Below are 23,063 nucleotides of genomic sequence, written 5' to 3' on the forward strand. Positions count from 1 at the left end.
ACGGTGGAGAGGGAGGAAGACGGGCTGCCGCGCTCTGGCGCGGTGGATATACCGACTGGCGGAGCGGAGGCGCGGGGGAGAGGGAGACGAGGTTGAGAACGCGATTGCCGAGGCGGCGTGTGCGAGCGGCGGAGCGCCGTCGTGGCTTTGTGGTGAGGGAAGTTTTTTGTTTTTTTAAGAACGGTTGGGGGACAGTAGATGATAAGAGGCGGTCTTTGGGCTGACGGCCTATCATCGGGAGCGTCAGGCGCACGGACAGACGCCCTGTACTAAAAATTACCGATTTTCTCGTCTCATGAAACATCATCTATGTATATACTTTATTGGCGGTAGCATAATACGATATAGAGTACAAAGCTTCGAGGTTAATATGTAGTACTATATGATCTAGAATAAACCAAATGATAAAAATTGCACTGACACACTATATATGTGCACATCTGTGATACATACTATTCATGACGATGATCAGATAACAGAAGCACGCACACAGATCAGAGTATACTAGTCGATTGGCGCGCGATTCCGCGCGCTCGCGCGGTAGCACGTTCAGAGGTTATACAGGTCTATTGAAATATATTACAGGGATAAGTATTTTATTGTGGAAAAGCTATACACGGTAGCTGATCTCTAAGCCGGTGTACACAAATAATTGTCTTCGGTGGTAGTAGCGCTGCTGATGTGTGGTGGTGCTGGTGAAGGTCTGGTGATAGGCGATGCATGATGGTGCTGATGTAAATAGGAAGTTCTCTTAGCAAGCTGTGATCAGTGGATACGTTAAATTATTGATGAATGGCTGCCAATACTGAAATGCAAAAAATAGGACTCAGTACTATTATTTGTTTGCAAACTAAATTGAAGAATAATGTGTGTACGGTAAACCTAGATTGTAATAAAATATCATATCATGGTGAAATCATGTTAACAGTGGGTAAAGCTGGGCATAGTTAAATGTACCTATTATCCTAAACTCAGTTGATATATATTCCTCTTAAATCTAAAAAATAGAACACAAGGAAAAGCGTTGAATCTAAAAAAATATAGGAATCGAATCCTAACACGGATCATGATACATTTCTCAATCTCTTATTGGATGAGGCAGTCAAAGAATTGTGACATGGTATGTTTGTGGAAGAACCATTGAAAAACTCAAATTGGCAGAGCACTTGTCCATGAAAAGGATCATGGCGCTATATGTAAGATTAATAAAAAGAAATGAGCATGTACTATGAGAACCTAACATCAAAGAAACAGGATACCTTAGAATGAGCTACAAATATCATCAACCCGAGATCCTGATAAGGGAAAGAACCTGCATATCAGCAGCCATGAATAGGATCAGGCCACTATATTTAGTCCAGGGAACACAGTTGTTAATGCACCATTTAATGGTACAAAATTGATGGAAATGCATACCGCTTTTTATCTGTACAGGTACCTTTAGTTACCTAATAGAAAGCAGAGGTAGAACCATAATGCAATTATTCCATAGAAGCACACACACGTTTCATTTCAGGATTTTTCAATTTGATACCGACAAAACCTCCAGCACCACCTTGCTCTAAAAAAACTACACCTTGAATTCTCTTTAGCCCCAACGTATTAAAGGCATATAATAATCAATGGAGGATATGACAGCTGTAGCATTAGGAGGGAAGACATTCAGAGATCTAGAAAAAAGATTCATAGATATCTGAGGTCTCCATCAGCTTCCTCACTGCCTTTTGTTTCTCTGAAAAAATAGAGTGTACCACCATGTTAACAAATTATTGGAAGCAAGATACAAGGCTAGCTTATGTAAACTTAAAATGTAATCTTCTCAGAAGAGGCATTATAAAAAAAATAGCAGATCAACCAGATGAAGCAATACTCTGTACAATAAATCGACATTAGCAGTTAAGCAGTGTCATGAAGAGGGAGCTTCAAATTTAAGTGTGAGTAAGCACAAGAAACACAATATTTTAATGAATGTACAAAGCATCATTGATTTTGTTCTTTTGATCCCAAGCTTGCAATGGATAAATTGCTTGTTAATGTGGTAGGCAAATGTAGAACTACCGATGGAAATTCAAGACTTATACTATCATAGTATGAACCTCTAATATGTGTATAGCAGAACTTTGAAACAAGCAGGAGATAGAAGACAATACATTTATTTTTATGTATGAAAATAGAGAACAGTACCTGATCAGCACTCAGCTTTCAGTTTTAAACAGGTAAAAGTAGATAAGCATTTTACAATGGATGCAACGATTCAAGGTAAAACGGATAGGATCAACCATGACTGATAACTTCCTTTGTCTAGGTTCATGGGAATTAGGAACTGAAAAAAGCAAATGCAAATAAGATACCTGTATTCGGAATTCCAGAATAGTACAAATTTGTTACACAAGCTATGGAATGCATAGATAATATTGGCCTAGCTACAACTGATGTTTTCCTGGTAGATTGCAGCCACCGAAATCCTACTACTCCCGATGACTAAAACACTGAAAGGAGATGCAGCTACCAGGTTCAGCGGATTGAACTTGTTGTCCAAACTCAGTCAGCAGCTATCTGGCGGTCGGAGGAACAGCACACGCTGCATTGCAGCTAGACTGAGAAACCAAAACAGCCTGGCAACTATTGCTTCTCAATAAGTTTCGGAACAGTACATAAGCCTGCTGACTAAACAACTCTCAAATTCACCAAAAAAAAACAAACCAATAAAAGGTGGGAAAATTAGATAAGGACAATGAGTAGGTAACTGTTGCTGGGAAGGAGTCACGGCTCTAAAAATTAGAAGAGTGCTGCTTTTGCTATTGCTGTGTATGTGAAAACCATTGTTTCAAAAGCACAATAGTATGCAGTGTACAAACGGAGGCTGTCCAAAATTCACCAGGAATGGGTTCAAACCCAATTTGACTCTAATAAAACTTGAACACACCAAATCAGTCAAACATTAAGAACGGAACTCACCGAAAATAGGCTCAATTCTAGAAAAAGAAAAACACAAGAAGGAAAGATCTCCCGAGATCATTGCTGTAAAAGTTAAACATAATTTATGATGTAATCATCAGATATTGTAGATCACCACCTGATCATGTTGTAGGAGTATCTGGCCATATACATAGAAAATTACAGATTGGACAAAAGTACAAGAAAGTCATCAACTTATATGTTTCCTCAAAAGAACTGATTGGTACGCACCTACGCACAAGCTCTCCAACAGATCCATGCATATCATATATCATTATAAGCCCTGTACATGGTACTAATTTTTTGCTTCCAACATTTCCAAAGGAAGTGTAGCCTAAATGTTGAGTAAAAACCATTGCACCAGAACCATGCAACTCGGTTTGGATGGTGTTAAGTGAGCCGAAAGCACAACTCATATGTCAAACGAACTGTAGCTTGAATGTTATAAGGTGTACTAAACTGGGTATCTTTGATGATGAAACACATGGTTTACCACTGTGCATATAGAGTAGGGAGAGGTGAATTTTACAATCCTACGACATAAAGGATACGAATGTGACAAAGAGAACCACACTGTAATTTTAATTCTAGTGTACTTTGAGGTCGCTCTATTCCTCTTTGTTGTACCAAGCATTCGATGAGGTGATATGAAAATGTCAAAGAAAACTAAGGTACCTATTATCAGAAAACAAAACATTCTTAAGATTTAATTGGGATAAGTATTTTATAGTGAAAAAGCTATACACGGTAGCTAATCTCTAAGCCGGTGTACACAAAATGTCGTCCAGCTATCTTTTGGTGCTATATTTATGGTTCTTTGGCTATTGTTTTAGACAAATAACGAGGGCAGTTGCAAGCAATAAAACAAACGTTTAGGCTCAATGGTGAGTTGGCGACCTACCTACTCCTTTGGACTCTTGGTTCTGGGCCTGTCATCCAAATCTATGCATGTGTCAAGCTAATAAGCTCCTAGGTGTTTCATTCATACAGCACAAATATATTATGTAGGAAGAGAGAAAAAAAAGTGAAGGCAGAATACAAGCCTGGCGCTAATGCTCTGAAACGAGAATCTGTTGAAAAGACAAGGCTGTTGGAACTATTTGTGTCCGCAAACCTGAACCCTGTAAAAAAATAACAAAAGGAACATGGTCAAACAATCGCTAAACCATCAACAGACCATATCTGTAATAATCACATATGAGCAAATAGCAATGCAGAAAAATAAACTGTATGAACCACCAAATCTATGATTTTAGAATTATATCCATGCATATAGCAATGCAGAAAAATAAACTGTATGAACCACCAAATCTATGATTTTAGAATTATATCCATGCATATGAATCTGTGTCTAGGTAAAGGGCATATATATGGAGCATGATGGCGTGGATAAGAAACAATAATATTTGACCTGATGCCTGTGACATATCACCTAGCACCTGCACCTATTGGTTTGGGAGAAGGGCAGGGACCATGATATAGCATTTTGCAATGCCTTGGTGCAGTTCACAATGAAGCAACACTGATGAGCCAACAGATCAATCTAATATGTAATTAAAAATGTACAATGAATTATTTTGACGAATCAAGTATAAAGAAACATAGGAACCAATCTGAACTATTCATGACTACGAGAACAGTACCCAAATGCGGCAAAAAATCAATTTGAAGGAGCACATCGAAAAACCCAAACTCTGATAGAATATACAAGATCAATCAGGAAGAACACAAATGTAAAAAGGAAAAAGAAAGAGCATGCAGCTCCTCCAGGCACGGCACATAGCTCAGGAACGGGATAGGAAAACAATAAGAAAAGGAGTCAGATGCAGGGCAGCTCGTTCAACCATTGAACCGCTGTTCCGATTCTGGCCGGAGTGAGAAACGCAGAGCAGGACAGCGCGCGCGCGGCCCCTCACGACTTCCACCACAAGCACCTAGGGCCACCTGTAGCACATCACCATCAACAAAACAAGAATTCGAATGAGCGAACTAATCGCTAATTGGAAGAAGAAATCATCCAGATCTAGAACAAGGAAATGAATGAGGAGTAAACCGGAAGGGAAAATGGGAGCCCTAACCTGAGAAGAACTGAACCTGGCGACGAACCAAGAAGAAAGGGTGAGGGTAAGGACGGCGGAATTACTATTAGGGTTGTGGCCGCAACTGAGCCGGCCGTCCTTCTGGGACCCGACGACTCCGGCAAAGGGCGTAGCACGTCAGCCAAAAAGGGGAACGAAGGGGAACGGCGGAAGCGGCAACACAATCTCGGCTAGCGTCGCGGACCGCACGACACCGGCGAGGAGAACGCGGTCGCGGAGCTGACAAGGGGAGTGGCGTCGTGGACGGCACAACGCCGGCGAGGAGAACACGGCCGCCTTGCTCGCGTCGGGTCTCGGGAGGGAGAGGAGCGTGGAGGAGGAGGAGGCTGGGCACCGCGGCGCCGAGGGCCGGCGACCGACGTGGTCGGGCCGCTCGAGGCGTGGCACCGACGGCGTCGTGAGAGAGGGATCGAAGAGTAGGAAGACGTGCGGAAGAGAAGGTTGGTGAGGCCGGATCGGGCAGAAGCCGAGGTGCCGATGTAAATATCTGGGCAGTAAAATGTGGAGCGGAAGCTAGATTCAAAAATTTTCTACAGAGGAGGAGCAGATGTCTACAGAGGAGGAGCAGAAAGTAAACAAGATTCATGCAATAAGCTGATTTCGCTGGAAGCTGATTCAGCAAATCGTGGCCACACAGATTGAGATCCAACGGAAGGGCACATTTTGGGTGACGTGGCCATCGGTTCGTTACTATACATCATAATTCATATCATCCCGGCCTGTTAATAATGCACGCACGCATGGCATGGGTCATGCGAATTCCCGGGAAGAAGCTTGCCTCGCTCCGCCGCTACACGTGCCCCCTGTTGCTCGGGCCGGACGGCGGCAGACGCAGGAGCCGCCGCGGCTTCGCCGCCGCGCGGCCCGTCGTCGGCGCCCGCCGACCACCAACGTGACTGCTGCTCAACACCATATCCGGCGCCGCCGTCGCTGCCGGTGGCGGAAGGAGCACGCCGACGTCGTCGCCCGTTGGTGGTCGTACCGCCGTCGGCGACATAGTAGCAACACCAGCTGGCGGCATAAGGAGAGCCACCGAGTGGCGGTGGCCGCCATCGCCGCCGCTGGTCCATGGCCCCAACCTTGCCGCGGACGCAAACGCTGCTAGGAGGAAGAATCCTAGCGACATGATCGCCATCGTCGTCAAAAGCCGCGGCGAGGACGGAGAAGGTGGAGACGGCATGGCTGGATGGTCGATATGGGCTGGTGGTGGTATGGCTGATCGATCACAGGCCTGCAGATGGCATGTGCAACTTTCTTTTGAGCTGGAGAAAATCTATCTGATTGATTGCTGACTGCTGATAAAGTGTTTCCGTTTGGTACGTGCTAGCAGCGCGTCTCTATCGTCTATCTATATATAGCTTCGATATGATCGTCTCTTGACAGGTTTGTGTAGGCATCGCATGCGCTGTTAGGATGGTAGGGGGTGTGTGGTTATGCATGGCAGTGACGTCTGACGAGAATCTGAATAGGCTAGGGTTTTCAGATAGGGAAGGGGTCGTCGGACGGTGGGAGGCGGCACGCATCAGGACTACTCAGTACTCAGGTGTAACGAACCAGATAACTAGAATAGAATTTGAGGAAGAAATCAGCAAGAACTAAGGTTGGGAATTTGCGATTTGGATTGGCGCGGCAGGAGTCAGCGAGATGCAGGGTTCATTCAGAGTTGGTTCAGAATTCAGTTATGTCTATCTCCTTCGTTACAGGCCGTTCACGCCTTATAAGGCACGCAGTGCCTTCTACCCTGTAGGGTCCACATGTCATTCTCCTTGGGTTCCCTGGTCCATCCGTCAGCCACTGCTGGATTGAACCGCCTTTGGCGCTAGGTACTTGCGCTTCCACGCCAGCTTACTTGCCCTCCTTCGCAGGTCCCTTCTTGTCATGACATACCCCCCCCTGTTGAGACGTAGCTTGACCCCAAGCTGGTGCTTCTGGGAACCGCTTCTTCAAGTCTTGTTCATCTTCAAGTGTCACTAAGGACAAATGCCCTGTCCAGAATGAACAATGGCTGTAAGGATATCTCAGGGTCAGTTTGAATTGCTGATAAATCAGTGGAGACTTGTGCACTAGGTGGCACATGTTTCTTCAGCTGTGATACATGAACCACTAGGTGGATTTGAGCTCCAGGTGGCAACTCCAGTTTATAAGCAACTTGCCCCCACCTTCTTGAGGATTTTGTATGGGCCATAGAATCTGAAGGACAATTTGTGACAAGGTCTAGCAGCAACAGAGGTTTGCACATGAGGTTGCAACTTGAGATAGACCAAATCCCCTTCAGCAAACTGCCTTTCAGACCTCCCCTTGTCAGCTCCTGACTTCATCCTGTGTTGGGCTCTTGCTAAATGCTGTTGAATCAAAGCTGTCAACAATGATCTTTCTTTCATCCATGTTGCCAAATCTGAAACTACACAATCATGAGGGTCCACAATACCCAACTGTCTAGGAGGATGACCATATAGTACTTCAAATGGTGTATGATCCAAAGCAGACTGGAAAGTGGTGTTATACCAATACTCAGCTAATGGCAGCCATCTTTTCCATTGCTTTGGACAGGCATGCACAGTACAACGAAGAATTGCTTCTAGGCACTGATTGAGCCTTTCAGTCTGCCCATCAGTTTGTGGATGGTATGAAGAGCTCATCAATAATTGAGTATCAAACAGTTTGAACAACTCCTGCCATAGATTACTGGTGAAAACTTTATCTCTATCAGTAATCAGAGCTTGAGGTAATCCATGCAACCTGTAGATCTGATTGAAATACAGCTTAGCCACTTGGACTGCAGTGTATGGATGAGACAGTGGCAGGAAATGACCATACTTGGTAAATTTGTCAACAACCACTAAAATGACATCAGCACCCTCAGATTTTGCCAACCCCTCCACAAAGTCCATACTTACTGCGGACCACGCCCTGGCTAGCACTGGTAGTGGCTGGAGCAACCCAGGGAGCTTCACATGCTCACTTTTAGCTCTCTGACAAATGTCACAAGCTTGAACATAGTCAATAACACTTTGCTTTAATCTAGGCCAGGCAAATAAGCTCTTAATTCTATGATATGTAGCTTGAATTCTAGAATGCCCACCAATGCCACCTGCATGTAAAACCTGGAAAATATGTTGTTGAGCAAGAGTGTTATTACCAACCCATACCCTGCCTTTGTAATGAATGATACCATTGAGCAGAGAATAATCCTGATTACTTGCTGATCCCACTGAAAGTTCAGTCAGTAACTGTTTAGCAGCTGAATCCTCCATATACCCTTCTTGCAATCTGTCCAACCAAGCTGGTGTAGGGGCAGAAATTGCAAACACAGATTCAGAAGAAGGATTTCTTGATAATGCATCAGCTACTGCATTGGTGATGCCTGTCTTATACTGAATTTTGAAATTCAAATCCATCAATTTCATTAAGGCCTTCAGCTGTAACTGAGTGGTTGCTTTCTGCTCTGACAGATATGCCAAACTTTTGTGATTAGTTCTTATTATAAACTCCTGACCCAAAAGGTATGATCTCCACTTTTCCACTGCTAAAAGAATGGCCATACATTCTTTTTCATAGGTAGGGCGTACCCAGTGCAGAGAGCTCCCGCTCTGTGTGGGGTCTAGGGAAGGGTGTCAGTGGCAAGCCTTACCCTCGCCTGTGCAATGCGAGGAGACCGCGACTCGAACCCGGGACCTTCCGGTCACAGGCGGTAAGACTCTACCGTTTGCACCAGGCCCGCCCTTCATTCTTTTTCATAGGTAGACAGAGCTTTATTCCTTGGGCTTAAAGTTTTACTGAGATATGCTATTGGGTGTCCTTCCTTCATTACGACAGCCCCAATCCCAACATCACATGCATCAGTTTCAATAACAAAAGGCAACTGATAGTTTGGCACAGCCAGTACAGGAGCTTGCTGCAATGCTCTTTTCAACACCTCAAAAGCCTGCTGTGTATCAGAGGTCCACTGAAAAGAAACTCCCTTCTTGAGAAGATTAGTCAATGGCTTAGTAATAATTCCATAATGCTTAATGAATCTTCTATAGTAGCCTGTTAATTCTAAGAAACCCCTGAGTTCCTTAACTGTAGAAGGTACTGGCCAAGATGCCACAGCTGAAACCTTAGAAGGTTTAGTAGCCAAACCAGCTAGTGAAATAATGTGGCCCAGATATTCCAATTGCTGCTTAACAAATTCACACTTAGAGAATTTCAGGTAGAATTCATGTTCTTGCAGAATTGAAAACACCTGCTTCAATAACTCAGCATGTTGCTCCAAAGAAGTGCTATATATAAGAATGTCATCCATAAAAACTAACACTTCTTTTCTCAATAATGGCTGAAAAATTGTGTTCATAGCACTTTGAAAGGTGGCTGGTGCATTAGTTCACCCAAAAGGCATAACCTTGAATTCATAGAGTCCATGGTGGGTTTTGAAAGCTGTTTTCATCTCATCACCAACAGCCAACCTGATCTGATGATATCCAGACCTACAATCAAGCTTAGTAAACCACTGAGCTCCATGTAATTCCTCAAGTAGTGCATCCACAACAGGTAAAGGGTTCTTGTCTTTCACAGTGATATTATTCAGCTGTCTATAGTCCACACAAAACCTCCATGTGCCATCCTTCTTCTTCACCAGCAAGACTAGAGATGCAAAAGAACTAACACTTCTCTGAATAATCCCTTTCTGAAGCATTTCAGTCACTTGTTTCTCAATCTGTCTTTTGATGAGGAGCATATCTGTAAGGCCTTACATTGACAGGCTGGGCTCCAGGAATCAAGGGAATTTGATGATCAAAAACTCTGGATGGAGGTAAGCTACCAGGATCTTGAAACAACTGTTTATGATCCTGAATGACAGTCTGAATAGCCACTGGAATACTATCTGGAAGCACTAATGTATCAGAGTCTGACTAACCTTGGTCTGTCACAGCTTGTAACACAGAAGAAGGTTCTGAATGCAGTTGAACAGGCTTCAACTGGACACAATGTGTAATAGCCTTCTTCTTAAGCAACCCTTTCAACTTATGTGGTGAGATCTGCACACATTTAGCTACATGATGATGTAGACCCTTCAACTTGATTCTTCTGCCTTTGTGGGGTAATGTCAACAATTTCTTCTTCCAATGCACCCACATAGGGCTATGGTCCTCTAACCAATCTGCTCCCAATATCATGTCAAAACCACTGAGGGAAATAATTCTGGCATCATATGTAAAAGAATGGCCCTGAATAAACCAATGCAATTGTGGCATGACAGTATCAGAAAGCATAGTGGTGCCATTTGCAGCAGTGTACTTAAGTGATTCACAAGGTTGGGCATTCTGATTCAGAGAGTTAGCCAGGTCTTCATGGATAGAAGTGGACATACTGCCAGAGTCCAACAAGATCAGAATTTCTTGCTTGCCAATGAAACCTCTGAATCTCATAGTCCTTTTCTTAGGTGCTGCAATACCAGATGATGATGGTGCTTGGACAGCTAAAACCACCTGTTCAGGTTCAGGCTCAGTATCATCCCCATCAGAATCATACTCAGTATTCAACTGTAACATATCCATCAATTCCTGAACCATATTGATAGAAACTTGGTCTAGGCGCTTATGATTCCTTCCCTGCCATTTTTCCCCACATGTGAAACATAGACAATTAGCTTTTCGATAAGATTTCAGGGCTGACCATTTATCATCAGCAACTGCTTTGGGTAATTGCTGGATCTCATCCCTTTTGAAAGGTGTCCTGAATTTATCAGTATTGTTGGCAGGCTTGAACAGCTTATGGTCTGTTTTCCAGCCACGGGCTTTACCATTCTGCAGTTCACTCTCCTGAATGAGGGCCAAAGAACAAGCAGTGACCAAATCTTTGGGACGATGCAAAACTAAAGGTGCTCGAATGTTATCCCTCAAACCTCCCAAGAAATGTGTGACAAAGTAAACATCATCATAAGAGTTGTTGTATAGCAAAATCTGATGAGCCAACCGCTGAAACTGGTCAAAATATTTGGTCACTGTGCCAGATTGCTGGAGACTGTCAAACTGTTTGAGGTAAATCGGATACTGATCCCGATCAAACTGGTCAAAAACAGCGGCACAGAGCGCAGGCCAAGAGGTAATGCGACCACAAAGCTCAACTGACTCTAACCAAGTCGATGCGGCACCCTCAAAATTCAGAGCAGCAAATCTAGTTTTTAGAGCATCGCTAATTGCATAGACGTCAAAGTATATCTCACCACAATCTTTCCAGAGACGCGGGTTATCACCACTAAACTTGGGGAAATCAACTTTAGGCATCGGACCATGACGCGGAGCCAACAAATAAAATTGCGTCGCGACGGCATCCATCATCGACGAGGAATGGGGGTGGAGAGGTATACCAATAACTGGCTGTCGAGGATGCGGTCCGAGGAGGCTCTCCGGCAACTACTGCAGCGTCTGGGGCGGAGGTGTCGTTGACGAGTGCGACCCGCCCGGTGGAGCTGTGTTGAGGTCGAGGGTGGGGAAACCCGGCGATGGCTGATGCGAGCGCGGCGGAGGCGGTGGCGATGGTGGTGGTGGTGGTGGTGGTGGTGGTGGTGGTGGTCTTGCCTCCAACTGCTGGACCCGACCCGCCGTCTCTGTCGCGATCTGGAGCAGCGTCCCCAGAGAGGAATCCGCCGACGAGCGCCATGACTCAAGGCCCGACACCTTGTCGAGCAACTGCTGGAGGAGAAGCTCGATACCCTGGTACTGCTTGGCGCTGGCTTCCGCGTTCACCGTCATGAGGAGCTCAACCTTCGTCGGCTTCTTCTTCGGCGCCAGACCGGTTCACGGAGGCGGAAATAAAAATTCTGGCCAAGGAACCTTGCTCCGAGTACCAAATGTAACGAACCAGATAACTAGAATGGAATTTGAGGAAGAAATCAGCAAGAACTAGGGTTGGGAATTTGGGATTTGGATTGGCGCGGCAGGAGTCCGCGAGATGCAGGGTTCATTCAGAGTTGGTTCAGAATTCAATTATGTCTATCTCCTTCGTTACAGACTTACAGGACGTTCACGGCTTATAAGGCACGCAGTGCCTGCTACCCTGTAGGGTCCACATGTCATTCTCCTTGGGTTCCCTAGTCCACCCGTCAGCCACTACTGGATTGAACCGCCTTTGGCGCCAGGTACTTGCGATTCCACGCCTGCCTCCGTGCCCTCCTTCGCAGGTCCCTTCTTGTCATGACATCAGGCAAGTTTAATCAACACAGTGCGAACTGCTTAGGGCAGTCCCAATACTAAAAACTACACGTAGTTTTTATACCTATTAATTTTTATAGACACTATATATGGAAACTATAGCTCCAGTGGATAGTTTGTACCGGAGGCGGATCCAGAACGGGGCTGCGCCCCGGGCTAAGCTGCTGATTCACGTTCAAAACAATCTGATCTTGCTTCCTAGGCCTCCTTTTGTCTAATTAAGATCATAGTTTTTTAGGCTAAACACCACATATGTTACAGAGCTACATGGACTCGCCCCGGACTACAGCCCGGGCAGCCTGGGCTCTGGATCCGCCCCTGGTTTGTATAGAATATTTTTTATCTAATCACATAAATTATTTCTCCATTCTCTATCAATCGCACCACTTCATGTTTTGATTCTTGTGTAGACATGGTTTCTAACTTAGACTTAGTTTGTATTTTTTTCTCTCTCCCTCCAATAACTATCTTACCACATCAATAAAAATGTTTATGTGATAGTACAATTAATATCCATAAAAATTATTATGACTTCTACGTTGGGAGTGCCGTTACGATGGTTAACCATAACTGCAATATTCTTGCATTGACTCTTGAGTGACGGTGGTGATATGATGTTGAATATAATTTTTCCAATTAATTGCACTGCTAATATAATACTAATAGTAAATGCCGTTCTCTTAGCACTCGAAATCCATTTGCCTAGCTATATTTTACTTGGGTGTTTATTTTGTGAAGATTTATAGTGATCATTACTGAAATATGATGAACGAATGAAATAACTATTGAAAACCATAGTTTGAAGGAATACAATTATATATTCCCAGAAACCAAATCTAAGTATCTACAGCTGTAGCCTGTGTAGCCAAAGTAAAAAGGTTGAAAAGATTTAGCATATATACCAAAATGCCTAGTGTCGGTGTTTCGTACAAGCACCGGCAAATAAATTTATAGTAATGCGTTAGACTCGGATGGTGCGCTAAAGGACACAAGATTTATACGGGTTCGGGTTGAATATCCCTACGTCCAGTTTGTTGCTGCTCGTGTTATTAGCACCGTAAATAGTTCGTAGTAGGGGATACAAATGATCGAGAGATGGACAGGTCCCAAGTCTCTGATGGAAGGGTTGAAAGGAGGCCAAAAGCTTAGTAGCAGCTTGACTATGTGTGTGTTGTGTCGTCCGGTCTCTCTCTCTTGTTGGAGGAAGCATATCCCCTTTTATAGATGAAGGGGACGGCTTTACAAGGGTGAGAGCTTAAGATGCGTGCTCTACCTAGCCTTGTGGCTCACGTCTACCCAGCCCGGTTACCCATTCTGATGGGCGTGAAAGGATGATAAGCGCCTACAGTACAGTCGATGTCTCTGTAGAATGTCAGGATGGTTACAGAATAGTGCCCTGCGCAGGGTATGGGCTGTACTACAGTGGTTTTGACTTATGAGCCTCGCCCAGCCTTGCTCCGCACGTCTCCTGGTTCCTATGAGTCTCCGTCGGAGGGACGCGGGGTCGGGATCCGGAGTAGCGCCGTGGGCAAGGTCTTTTGATTTAGTGGACCTAAGGGGTCGAGAAGCGGGCGTCGCTCCCTTGGGTCCATAGCGTGGTGACGGAATATCCGTCATTTATAGAGATCACAAATCCTTTTCTGAAGCGTAGCGGTGCCCTCCGTGGGCTTCCAGCCACCTTTACGGTCGGCAGCGGCCACGAGCGAGTTGTCGCGCCGTTGCTTCTTTTTTTTTTCTTTTGGCGGGACGGTCGGAGGCGCCCTCGTTGGTGTCCTCGTCCCGCCTCGCCTTGCCGTCGGTGCGGTTGAAGACGGCTCTGACCGCCTTCTCTCCTGAGGCGTGGCTGGTGGCGATGTCCAAGAGTTCCTTGGTGGTCCACGGGCCCCTACGTCCTAGCTTGTGGACCAGGGATTCACAGGTTGTTTCGGATAGGAAGGCTCCTATCACGTCGGCGTCGGCAACGTTAGGGAGCTTGTTGCACTACTAGGAGAAGCGCCAGATGTACCCGCAGAGGGTTTCATCGGCCTTCTGGCGGTAGTTCTTGAGGTCCCATGGATTTCTAGGGCGTTTGTACGTGCCCTGGAAATTACCCACAAAGATCTCCATGAGATCCGCCCAACTTTGAATGGCGTTGGACGGTAGGTGCTCCAACCACACTCGTGCCGAATTAGCCAAGAATAGCGGGAGATTGCGAATAATGAAATTGTCATTACTCGCACCACCGGCTTGACAGGCAAGCCGATAGTCTTCGAGCCAAAGCTCGGGGTTCGATTCTCAGAATATTTTAGGATATTGGTGGCGGTCGGTACCTCGGGGGGGGGGGGGGGACGCAGCGTTGAGGATGTGTCGGCCGAAGGCCCGAGGGCCTGGCAGGCCGAGGCTCGAGCTCCGGTCCTCGCCGCTATTGTAGCGTCCGCCGCGTCGAGGATGATAGCCGTGACGGGCTCCTTCCCTTTCATCGCAGTGAGTGCGCCTACGGGTGTCGATGGTGCTGCGCACATCACGGTTGTGGCCGAGACATTGATGTACCGGGATAGCGGAGCGCTGCCTGTCGCCTGGCGGTGTCTGGTGAACGGACGCGTCCTTAGCGGGACATACCGAGGGCATGCGCTGGCTGGTGTCGGGCTCGTGTCATCGAGACAACGAGCTTTCCGCCTGCTGTGCTGCCGCGCGCTCTAGCAACGTGCGAATCTCTCTGTGGGCCTGGCGATCCTCAGACGTCGTGGCCTCTGGGAGGCCATGAAGCAAGGCCATCGCGGTGGCAATATTCTGGCTTGCCCGAGCGAAGTGAAGGAGAGTCCCATCATCGGTGAGGATCCTCTGGTGCACATCACGAGCCGAGGCACATGCGTGCCCACCATCTTCGCGATGCTTGATCTCCTCCTCGATGTTTTGGTACTCTCGGACAAGCAGTTGTCTGGCATCATCGATCTCCAGCTTTCGTGCTCTTAGCTGCTCCATCCTTACGTGAGATGGAGCCGCTGCCACTGCCTCGATCCTGGCGTCGGGGTTGCCTGTTGGGGTTGTCTCCTCTCCGAAGACGCTTTGGACATGCCCCTCGGGGGTTTGCGTCATGAAGCATTCCCGAGAAGGGTGATGGCTCCCCCTACTGGAGTCAGAGCTGGAGGACGACTCTGGTTCCTCCGCAAGGAGCCCGTAGAGTGTCTCCAGATCGTGTTCGATTACCCCCATGAACTCACTGTCCGTAGGCGGCTGAACCATGCGTAGTGCTAGAAGGTGGCCGGCGGTCGCCGCGGCGTTGCGGAGACCGAATGGAAACGCTGTCGGGGCGCTTCGTACGGGGCCTTCTGGAAACAGGGTGATGCTGCGCGGGGGCTCCCTAGATAACTGGGGTCTAAGGGAGTCGCTCGGCTAGCCCTCCAGCCTCAGGTGGCTAAGGTTAATGGAAGTGAGAGACTGTGCGGTTATGTGGGCCAGCACCAGCTCTCCTCCGAGTGTGACGATGAAATCTAGGTCACCGAAACGCACATGTGCGCCCGGGACCTAGCTGATTACGTGGGTGGCCATCCGAGGCCTGATTTGGAACGCGCAAAGCCCCTACCTGGCGCGCCAACTGTCGGTGTTTCGTACAAGCACCGATAAGTAAATTTATAGTAATGCGCGTTAGGCTCGGATGGTGCGCTAAAGGACACAAGATTTATACTGGTTCGCGCTGAATATCCCTACGTTCAGTTTATTGCTGCTCGTGTTATTAGCACCATGAATGGTTCGTAGTAGGGGATACAAACGACCGAGAGAGAGACAGGTCCCAAGTCTCTGATGGAAGGGTCAAAAGGAGGCCAAGAGTTTAGTAGCAGCTTGACTGTGTGTGTGTGTTGTGTCGTCCGGTCTCTCTCTCTCTTGTTGGAGGAAGCGCATCCCCTTTTATAGATGAAGGGGATGGCTTTACAAGGGTGAGGGCTTAGTATGCGTGCTCTACCTAGCCTTGTGGCTCATGTCTACCCAGCCCGGTTACCCATTCTGATGGGTGTGAAAGGACGATAAGCGCCTACAATACTGTCGATGCCTCTGTAGAATGTCAGGATGGTTACAGAATAGTGCCCTGCGCAGGGTATGAGCTGTACTACAGTGGTTTTGACTTATGAGCCTCGCCCAGCCTTGCTCTGCACGCCTCCTGGTTTCTATGAGTCTCCGTCGGAGGGACGCGGAGTCGGGATCCGGAGTAGCGCCGTGGGCAAGGTCTTCTAATTTGGTGGACCCAAGGGGTCGGGAAGCGGGCGCCGCTCCCTTGGGTCCATAGCGTGGTGACGGAATATCCGTCATTTATGGAGATCGCAAATCCTTTTCTGAAGCGTAGCGGTTGTCGTATATCTTCGTCGGGTTCCGTGTCCCAGAGCTGAAGGCGGTGCCTACAACTCTACAGGGCGAGGAGCACATACTTGCGATACTTTTCAGTCTCTGCGGCCCCCGGAAAGGTCTAAAGCACCCGTCCCGTCGTTCCCTGGCAGTACCTTTCCTGTCGGGGCGCAGGGTATGGTCCTTGACGCCGTGGTTGACCCGGACGTCTTGTCTTGCCCTGTACCCGTCATTATGAGGGAATGGGGAGGAGTTGTCAGGAAAGATGAAACCAGTCTTTAGATATTTGAGCGGGGCGAGGTTCGTCCTCAGTTGTCGGGCGAGGCAGAGACCAGTCCTTATCCCTTGGTCGAGACCGAGCCCGTCCCTCGGGGGTCGGGCGAGGCGGAATTTTATCCCTCAGTTCTCGGGCGAGGCGGAGCTGTCCCAAAGGCGTCGGGCGAGGCAGAGACTAGCCCGTAGCCCTCGGACGAGGCGAGGCCGGCCCAAAGGCGTCGGGCGAGACGGAGACTAGCCCTTAGCCCTCGGGTGAGGCGGAGCTGTTCCAAAGGTGTCGGGCGAGGCGGAACCAAACTCCCGTCATTCGGGCAAGGAACGTAGCGGCGTCCTTGTCTATCTAGAAGTTTTTAACGTTCGATGGTTATTGGTTCCACCTTCTGGGGTACCCTGGTATTAGGTCCCGACACCTAGTATCTTTGTTTAGTTATGATGTTTTTTCTTCGAAAAACGTTTATTTATTTGTTTATTGTTTTAATCACACAGACTCGCTCCACACAGTATGGCAACCAATACCCTTTATTGAATTGGACTGTATATAAGCTGGAGAGCTGCTGATGAATTGAAAGTTGGAAATCAAGCCCATGCACCTACTGATTTGATGTTTCTTTGTCTTTGTGTCACTGTATGTTCTCAAGCAATCAGATGTCAGTCCATATATATATATGGCCCATCACCGGCCGTCTGGCCGAAAGAACCTGATCCCTGTTCGTTGGATCGTTTCTATGTCTTATAAGTTATCTAATGCTATTTTATTATAAAAAAAATATTGTATTATGACTGATAAGCATGACTGAAGCGAACAGGGTGATCCTGCATTGAGCAAGCATCACCCTGTTCGTTTGGATTTGTTTGGCTGATAAGCCATGGCTGAAAGTATCGTTAGCTGGTTTATTGAGGAAGAAAAATACAATTCGTTAGCTAATAGGCTATGGCTTATAAGCCAAACACGAGCGAACATGTTGTTGGACCTGTAGGTCTGCATGTCCACGTGACATGTTGGCACTTCCTGTCGTCCTGTCGTCAGCAATGGCTGCAAGCTCTACTACCCAGCATGTGCACTCCTTGGCTGGAGCCATGTATATATTCCAAACAAGGAATTCCTTGGTAGTGTTCCAGTTAGACACGGCTGGCTATATGGATTGGACATTGTAGCCTCCCTCCAAAAAAAAAGAACTGAGAAATCAAATAATAAAGTTTAACAAAATATATATAAATACATATATTAATATTTATGATGTAACAAGTATAATTAGACTAAATATGTAATATATTTATATAATGAGTATGTTTAGAAATATAAATGATTATATTTTTCTATAAACCTAGTTAAAAGCGAGATCCACGTTCTTTTTTGGCCGGATGGATTATATCTATCGGTTTTGCCGCTGCTGCTGCTTTTTCGAAACTATCGGCTTTGCTTCATTTCATGCAGGCTTGCATCGATGAACAATGAAAGGTAGCGTGCATGCATGGGCCAACCAATTCGCAAGCAAGCGTGACCTGACCGCCCCCGGCTTACAGTGACTGTGTGGAGGTAACATGGCTGTCACGGCCCATGATGCTCTCAGTGTGCCGTGTAACAGGGTAGACGGGCCTGAGTGCCTTGTTCTCTGGCCCACGAGCCCATGACTTGGCCTGATGGGGGCCCTGTACAAACATTGGCATGAATGGACAACGCAAGTAGTACTCTCTCCGGCCAGAATAAATGGCGAACGCCCGCCTAATTTAAATCTAGCGAATGATTTTCAGACAGGCTAGTAATGAACATTTCACATTCGGAGTACTTTTAGCGCTTGATCACAAATCACAAACCACCAAAAGGAGCCAACCAAGGGCCAGTTTAGTTCCACCCCATTTTGCAAAAATTTTCAAGATTCTTCGTCACATCGAATCTTTAGACGCATGCATAAAGTATTAAATATAAATAAAAAATAAAACTAATTACACAGTTTAGACGAAATTCACGAGACGAATCTTTTAAGCCTAATTAGACTATGATAGGACACTATTTGCCAAATAACAACGAAAATGCTACCGTAGCACTTTGCCAAAAATTTTGGCATCCGGTGCCCAACTGCAAAACAGCAAATCACAAGTTCCAACACAGCAAGGCCGTATCAACAAACGTCCTAAAAGAATCCATTGTTGTTTGTTCCTCTTCCTTCTCCGGTCCTCCCTCACGAGGCCATTGACAAACAGAGCCACGATGATGTCGCTCCAACGACCGCCTCATTCATCAGGATCGACATGAAGCAGGAATGGTTGCAATCCATGGTGAGATTCACCACAGGATTTCAGCAATCCAACCTCAGGAGCTTCCTGTCACTACCATTGGTTTGTAGCCTAAGATCCGGATGAGAACTTGATCATTCTGACCCAAATCCACCAGAAAACATGGCACCGGATTGAGGAGCACAATCCATACAACAATGGAAATGACAGGAGCAGAGAGCAACAACAATGGCAATGCAGCATCTGGAACTGAAAATACCATTTATATTACGGATTAGAACATCCCTACATGTCTGGATAGATTTTTTTACATACATAGCCACCCTTCATCATCATCATGGCCACCGCCCCGGCCGGCTGCCGGCAGGAGACCTCGACGGCCGACCCAAAATGGGCATTCTTCCCCCATCATCCGCCGGACGCCGGAACCAAGCACGGTCCTTTCTTTTTCTCTTCTTCGGTCTCAAGGCCGCCGCCCCGGCTTGGACGGCTTGGACAGGCAGACGCGGCATTGGATCAGTGTCCGGCCGACTCTGAACCCCGGCAGCACGGTGAAGCCGACCACGCAGTCCTCGGCGGCCGCGGCAGCAGCGTCGTCGCCGGCGCGCCCGTCGCTGACGCTCTCCATGTACACCTCCGAGAAGCGCGCCCCCGTGCGCACCTGGAAGATGGACGCGCCGCCCACCTCGGCGCCGCCGTCGAACGCGAAGAAGAGGCAGTGCAGCAGCCACACGCGGCGCGCCATCTCGGCGAAGTCGGCAAACCACGAGCTCTCCGGGAACCCGGGCCCGGCGCTGACGATGCCGCGCTGCTCCAGGAGGCCGAAGAAGGCCGTCTCCATCCGCGCGTGCACCAGCGACAGGTACTTGGCGCGGAGGAACTTGCCGAAGCCGCCCCACCGCGGGTTCCTCACGTCCAGGAAGGCGCTGGCCGGCTCCGCCTTGAGCTCCGTGAACTCCTCGAAGAAGCGGCGGCGGTCGTAGAACTCCCGCTCGTCCAGGAAGCTGAAATTGAAGTCGTGGCGGTGGAAATTGGCGAACATCTTCATCGCGACGTAGGACTCGAAGACGAACTTGGCGTCGCCGGCGCGGCGGAGCGGGACGGCCGGGTGCACGGCGGCGGCGGCCGCGGCCAGATCCCACCCGGCGGATTGCATCGAGTTAAGCATCGACCTGGCGAAGGAGCGGATCGACTTCACCGTGTGCCGCAGCGCGGTGAGGAAGTGAGTCGGGTTGAGGCCGGAGAGGTGGAGCTCGTCGAGCGACGCCAGGGTGCGGCCAGGGTGAAGCCGCGCCTCCAGGGCGCGCTCAGCGCGGAGCTCGGCGGTGAGGGAGCTCCTGGCGCGGTCGGCCTCGGCGTCCCTGGCACGGAGGTCCGACTCCAGCTTCCGCGCCGTGATCTGGTACGTCTTGAGGAGGTGGCGCTGCTCCTCGGCGTGCGCGGCGAGTGCGGTGTGGCCCGCCGCCGCCGCGCCCCGGGCCGCGGCGGCGGGGTCCCTCAGGTATCTCCGCTTGGTGTCGGAGAGCCTGGTGAGCTCGGCGACCAGGGCGGCGTCCGCGGACTGGATCGCCTCCGCGTCGTAGGGGAACTGCGCGAGCTGCAGCTGCGCGTACGCCGCCTTGACCGCCGAGACCCCCGCGAAGAGGTTGGCGAGCAGGGCGTCCGCCGCGGCCTCCGGCGTCACCTCCCCCGCCCCAGCCGGCTGCCGAACCGCTCCCCCTCCCGCCCCCGCCGCCACCGCCTTCTCGGCGGCGTTGCGGAAGAAGGCGTCGAAGGAGTAGGCGGCGGCGAGGTTCCCCGACAGCTTGAGCTTGCTGAGGGACGGGATGGCGGGCGGCGGCTCCGTCCGCTCCTCCCCCAGGCCGTCGTCCCCAGCGACGGACACGGGCGCCTCGGGCGCGCCGCCCTGCGCCGCGGCGTCGACGCGCTTGCGGCGGAGCAGCCTGGTGAAGGTGCGCGCCAGGTTGGCCGCCTTCTGCTGCTGGTGGTGGTGGTGTGGCGGAGCCGCCACTTGCACCTCCATTGGGGCCGCGCGGGGTTGCTCTCACCGCCGGCTCCTCCTCCTCTCCCTCCTGCAGCTTCCCCCCGTCCTCGTGTCTTGTGGCGTCCGTCCGGGTCTGGGCCTGGGGCCTCTCGCCTGCTTCTGCTTTGGCCTGTGGGGGGTAACGCGGGGTGGGATTAATTTTTCCAGGAATATTTGGGGGTTAATGTAAAGTAAAAGGGCCTGCGCCTGCCTACCACTACCAGGTACGCGTACGTATACCGTGCGTGTGTGCGCGGGTGCCCGCGCGTGGTTCGCCAACCGATGGATGCAGAGGGCTGGACGTCTAATTTGTGGAAATAGGGAGGGGCGTGCCCGAGAAATTTCCCTACACTCAAGCCCCGCACCACCACCACCACCGCTCCACCACGCGAGAAATGAAACGGTTTTCTCTAGAGGATTCCGGCGGTTTTCGTAGGATTTCCCTGCCTTCTTGATGAAGGCTTAACTATTTTGTTGTGTTTTTATTGCACTCTAAAACCATAATCAATTCTCATTGCGCCATTTTATATTATACCAAATATAATTACACTACAGTGAGGTAATTGCTGGAAACTTGTTATGTGTAATGTAACGGCCTAGTTACCTAGTATTATTTGAATTCGACATCGTCGGCGGGAGGAAGATTCTAGATTACAAATTCGTGTTACAACGGCTAGTATGCCTATATAGTAACGTAGTAACGTATGCATGTATCACAACGCGTAAACGACACCAAAAACACATGGTCACCCATAACACAATGGCTCACCTCGTCCAATAGGACTTGGAGCTGGCACGATGGCGGTTAACAACAAATGTAACGTAAGTACTAGGACGGAGATGTAGGTGATCTCAAGATGGAAGGGATGGGAAACCATTAATAATCGCACACAAAAAGGTTTTCTAAAAACAGAAAATAAGCACTCCATGTGCATCAATTTGACTTCTTAAATCAGCTTTCGTGTCATGTTCATGTGTGGAGCCATACATACGGGCCTAGTGTATGCCTAAAACATATCAAGCATTACGCCAATAAAAATAACAAAAATAGGTGCTACGCAAATAAAAATATAACATGCATAGGTACTCTACTGGTGAACAACAAAAAATCAAGTTGTCACCCCATGACGCAATGGCTCACCTCGTCTAATAGAGCTTAGAGCTGGCATGGCGGCGGCTGACGCCAAATGCAACGTAAGGACTAGGACAAAGTAGGAGATCTCAAGATGAAACAAATGGAAAACCATTAATAATCACAAACAAAAATGATTTCAAAAAACAAAAAAACTAAGCACTTATAGACTCAATTTTACAAGTGTATCAATTTGAGGTCTCGATGAATCAGCTTCCCTGCCATGTTCACGTGTGCAACCATGCATATATACGTGCCTAGTGTATGCCTAAAACGAATCAAACATTGCGCCAATAAAAACAACGTACAAAGGTACTTCTGCTAGTAAACGACAAAAAACAAGTTGTCACCTATAACGTAACTGCTCACCTCCTCCAATGGAGCTTAGAGTTGACATGGCAGCGGCTAACCGTAAATGCAACTTAAGGAGTAGGACGTCGTGATATGGGACCTCAAGACGGAGGGGACAGAAAACCATTAATAATCTCAAACAAAAAGGGTTTTCAGAAAATAAAGAATGAGCACGGATAAGCTCAATTCTCCACGTGTATCAATTTGACGTCTTGAATCAGCTCTCCTGCCATGCTCACGTGTGCAACCATGTATATGCTCATAGCGTGCACGCAAAACGTGTCCAAGCATTACGTCGATATAAAAAACAACACATGTAGGCGTTGCTACGGATAAATGAGAACAAAAGCAAGCCGTCGGCCATAGCACAATAGCTCACTTGGTCCACTAGAGGTTGGAGCTAGCATCGCGTCGGCTAACAACAAATGCAACGTATGAGGCATGAAAAAGCGACGACAAAATACGTCAGTGATAGAAGG

The 23,063-nt window shown here is 48.3% G+C and overlaps 1 protein-coding gene and 1 long non-coding RNA gene across 2 annotated transcripts; both read right to left on the reverse strand.

The window, feature by feature from the left end:
* Positions 1 to 6,693: 6,693 nt before the first annotated feature.
* LOC136461534 (uncharacterized) lies at positions 6,694 to 12,024 on the reverse strand. Its single transcript, XR_010760344.1, has 2 exons — positions 11,407 to 12,024; positions 6,694 to 7,042 (listed from the first exon to the last, which is right to left on the reverse strand). It is a non-coding gene; the product is annotated as an uncharacterized lncRNA (long non-coding RNA).
* A 7,298-nt stretch (positions 12,025 to 19,322) lies between these two features.
* LOC136457436 (protein GRAVITROPIC IN THE LIGHT 1-like) lies at positions 19,323 to 21,249 on the reverse strand. The gene has a single exon (XM_066457462.1). The coding sequence runs from the start codon at positions 21,099 to 21,101 to the stop codon at positions 19,542 to 19,544; it is 1,560 nt and encodes a 519-aa protein (XP_066313559.1). The 5' UTR covers positions 21,102 to 21,249; the 3' UTR covers positions 19,323 to 19,541.
* Positions 21,250 to 23,063: the final 1,814 nt, after the last annotated feature.

The sequence above is a fragment of the Miscanthus floridulus genome, chromosome 6 (assembly GCF_019320115.1).
Source record: "Miscanthus floridulus cultivar M001 chromosome 6, ASM1932011v1, whole genome shotgun sequence".
Taxonomy (NCBI): Eukaryota; Viridiplantae; Streptophyta; class Magnoliopsida; order Poales; family Poaceae; genus Miscanthus; species Miscanthus floridulus.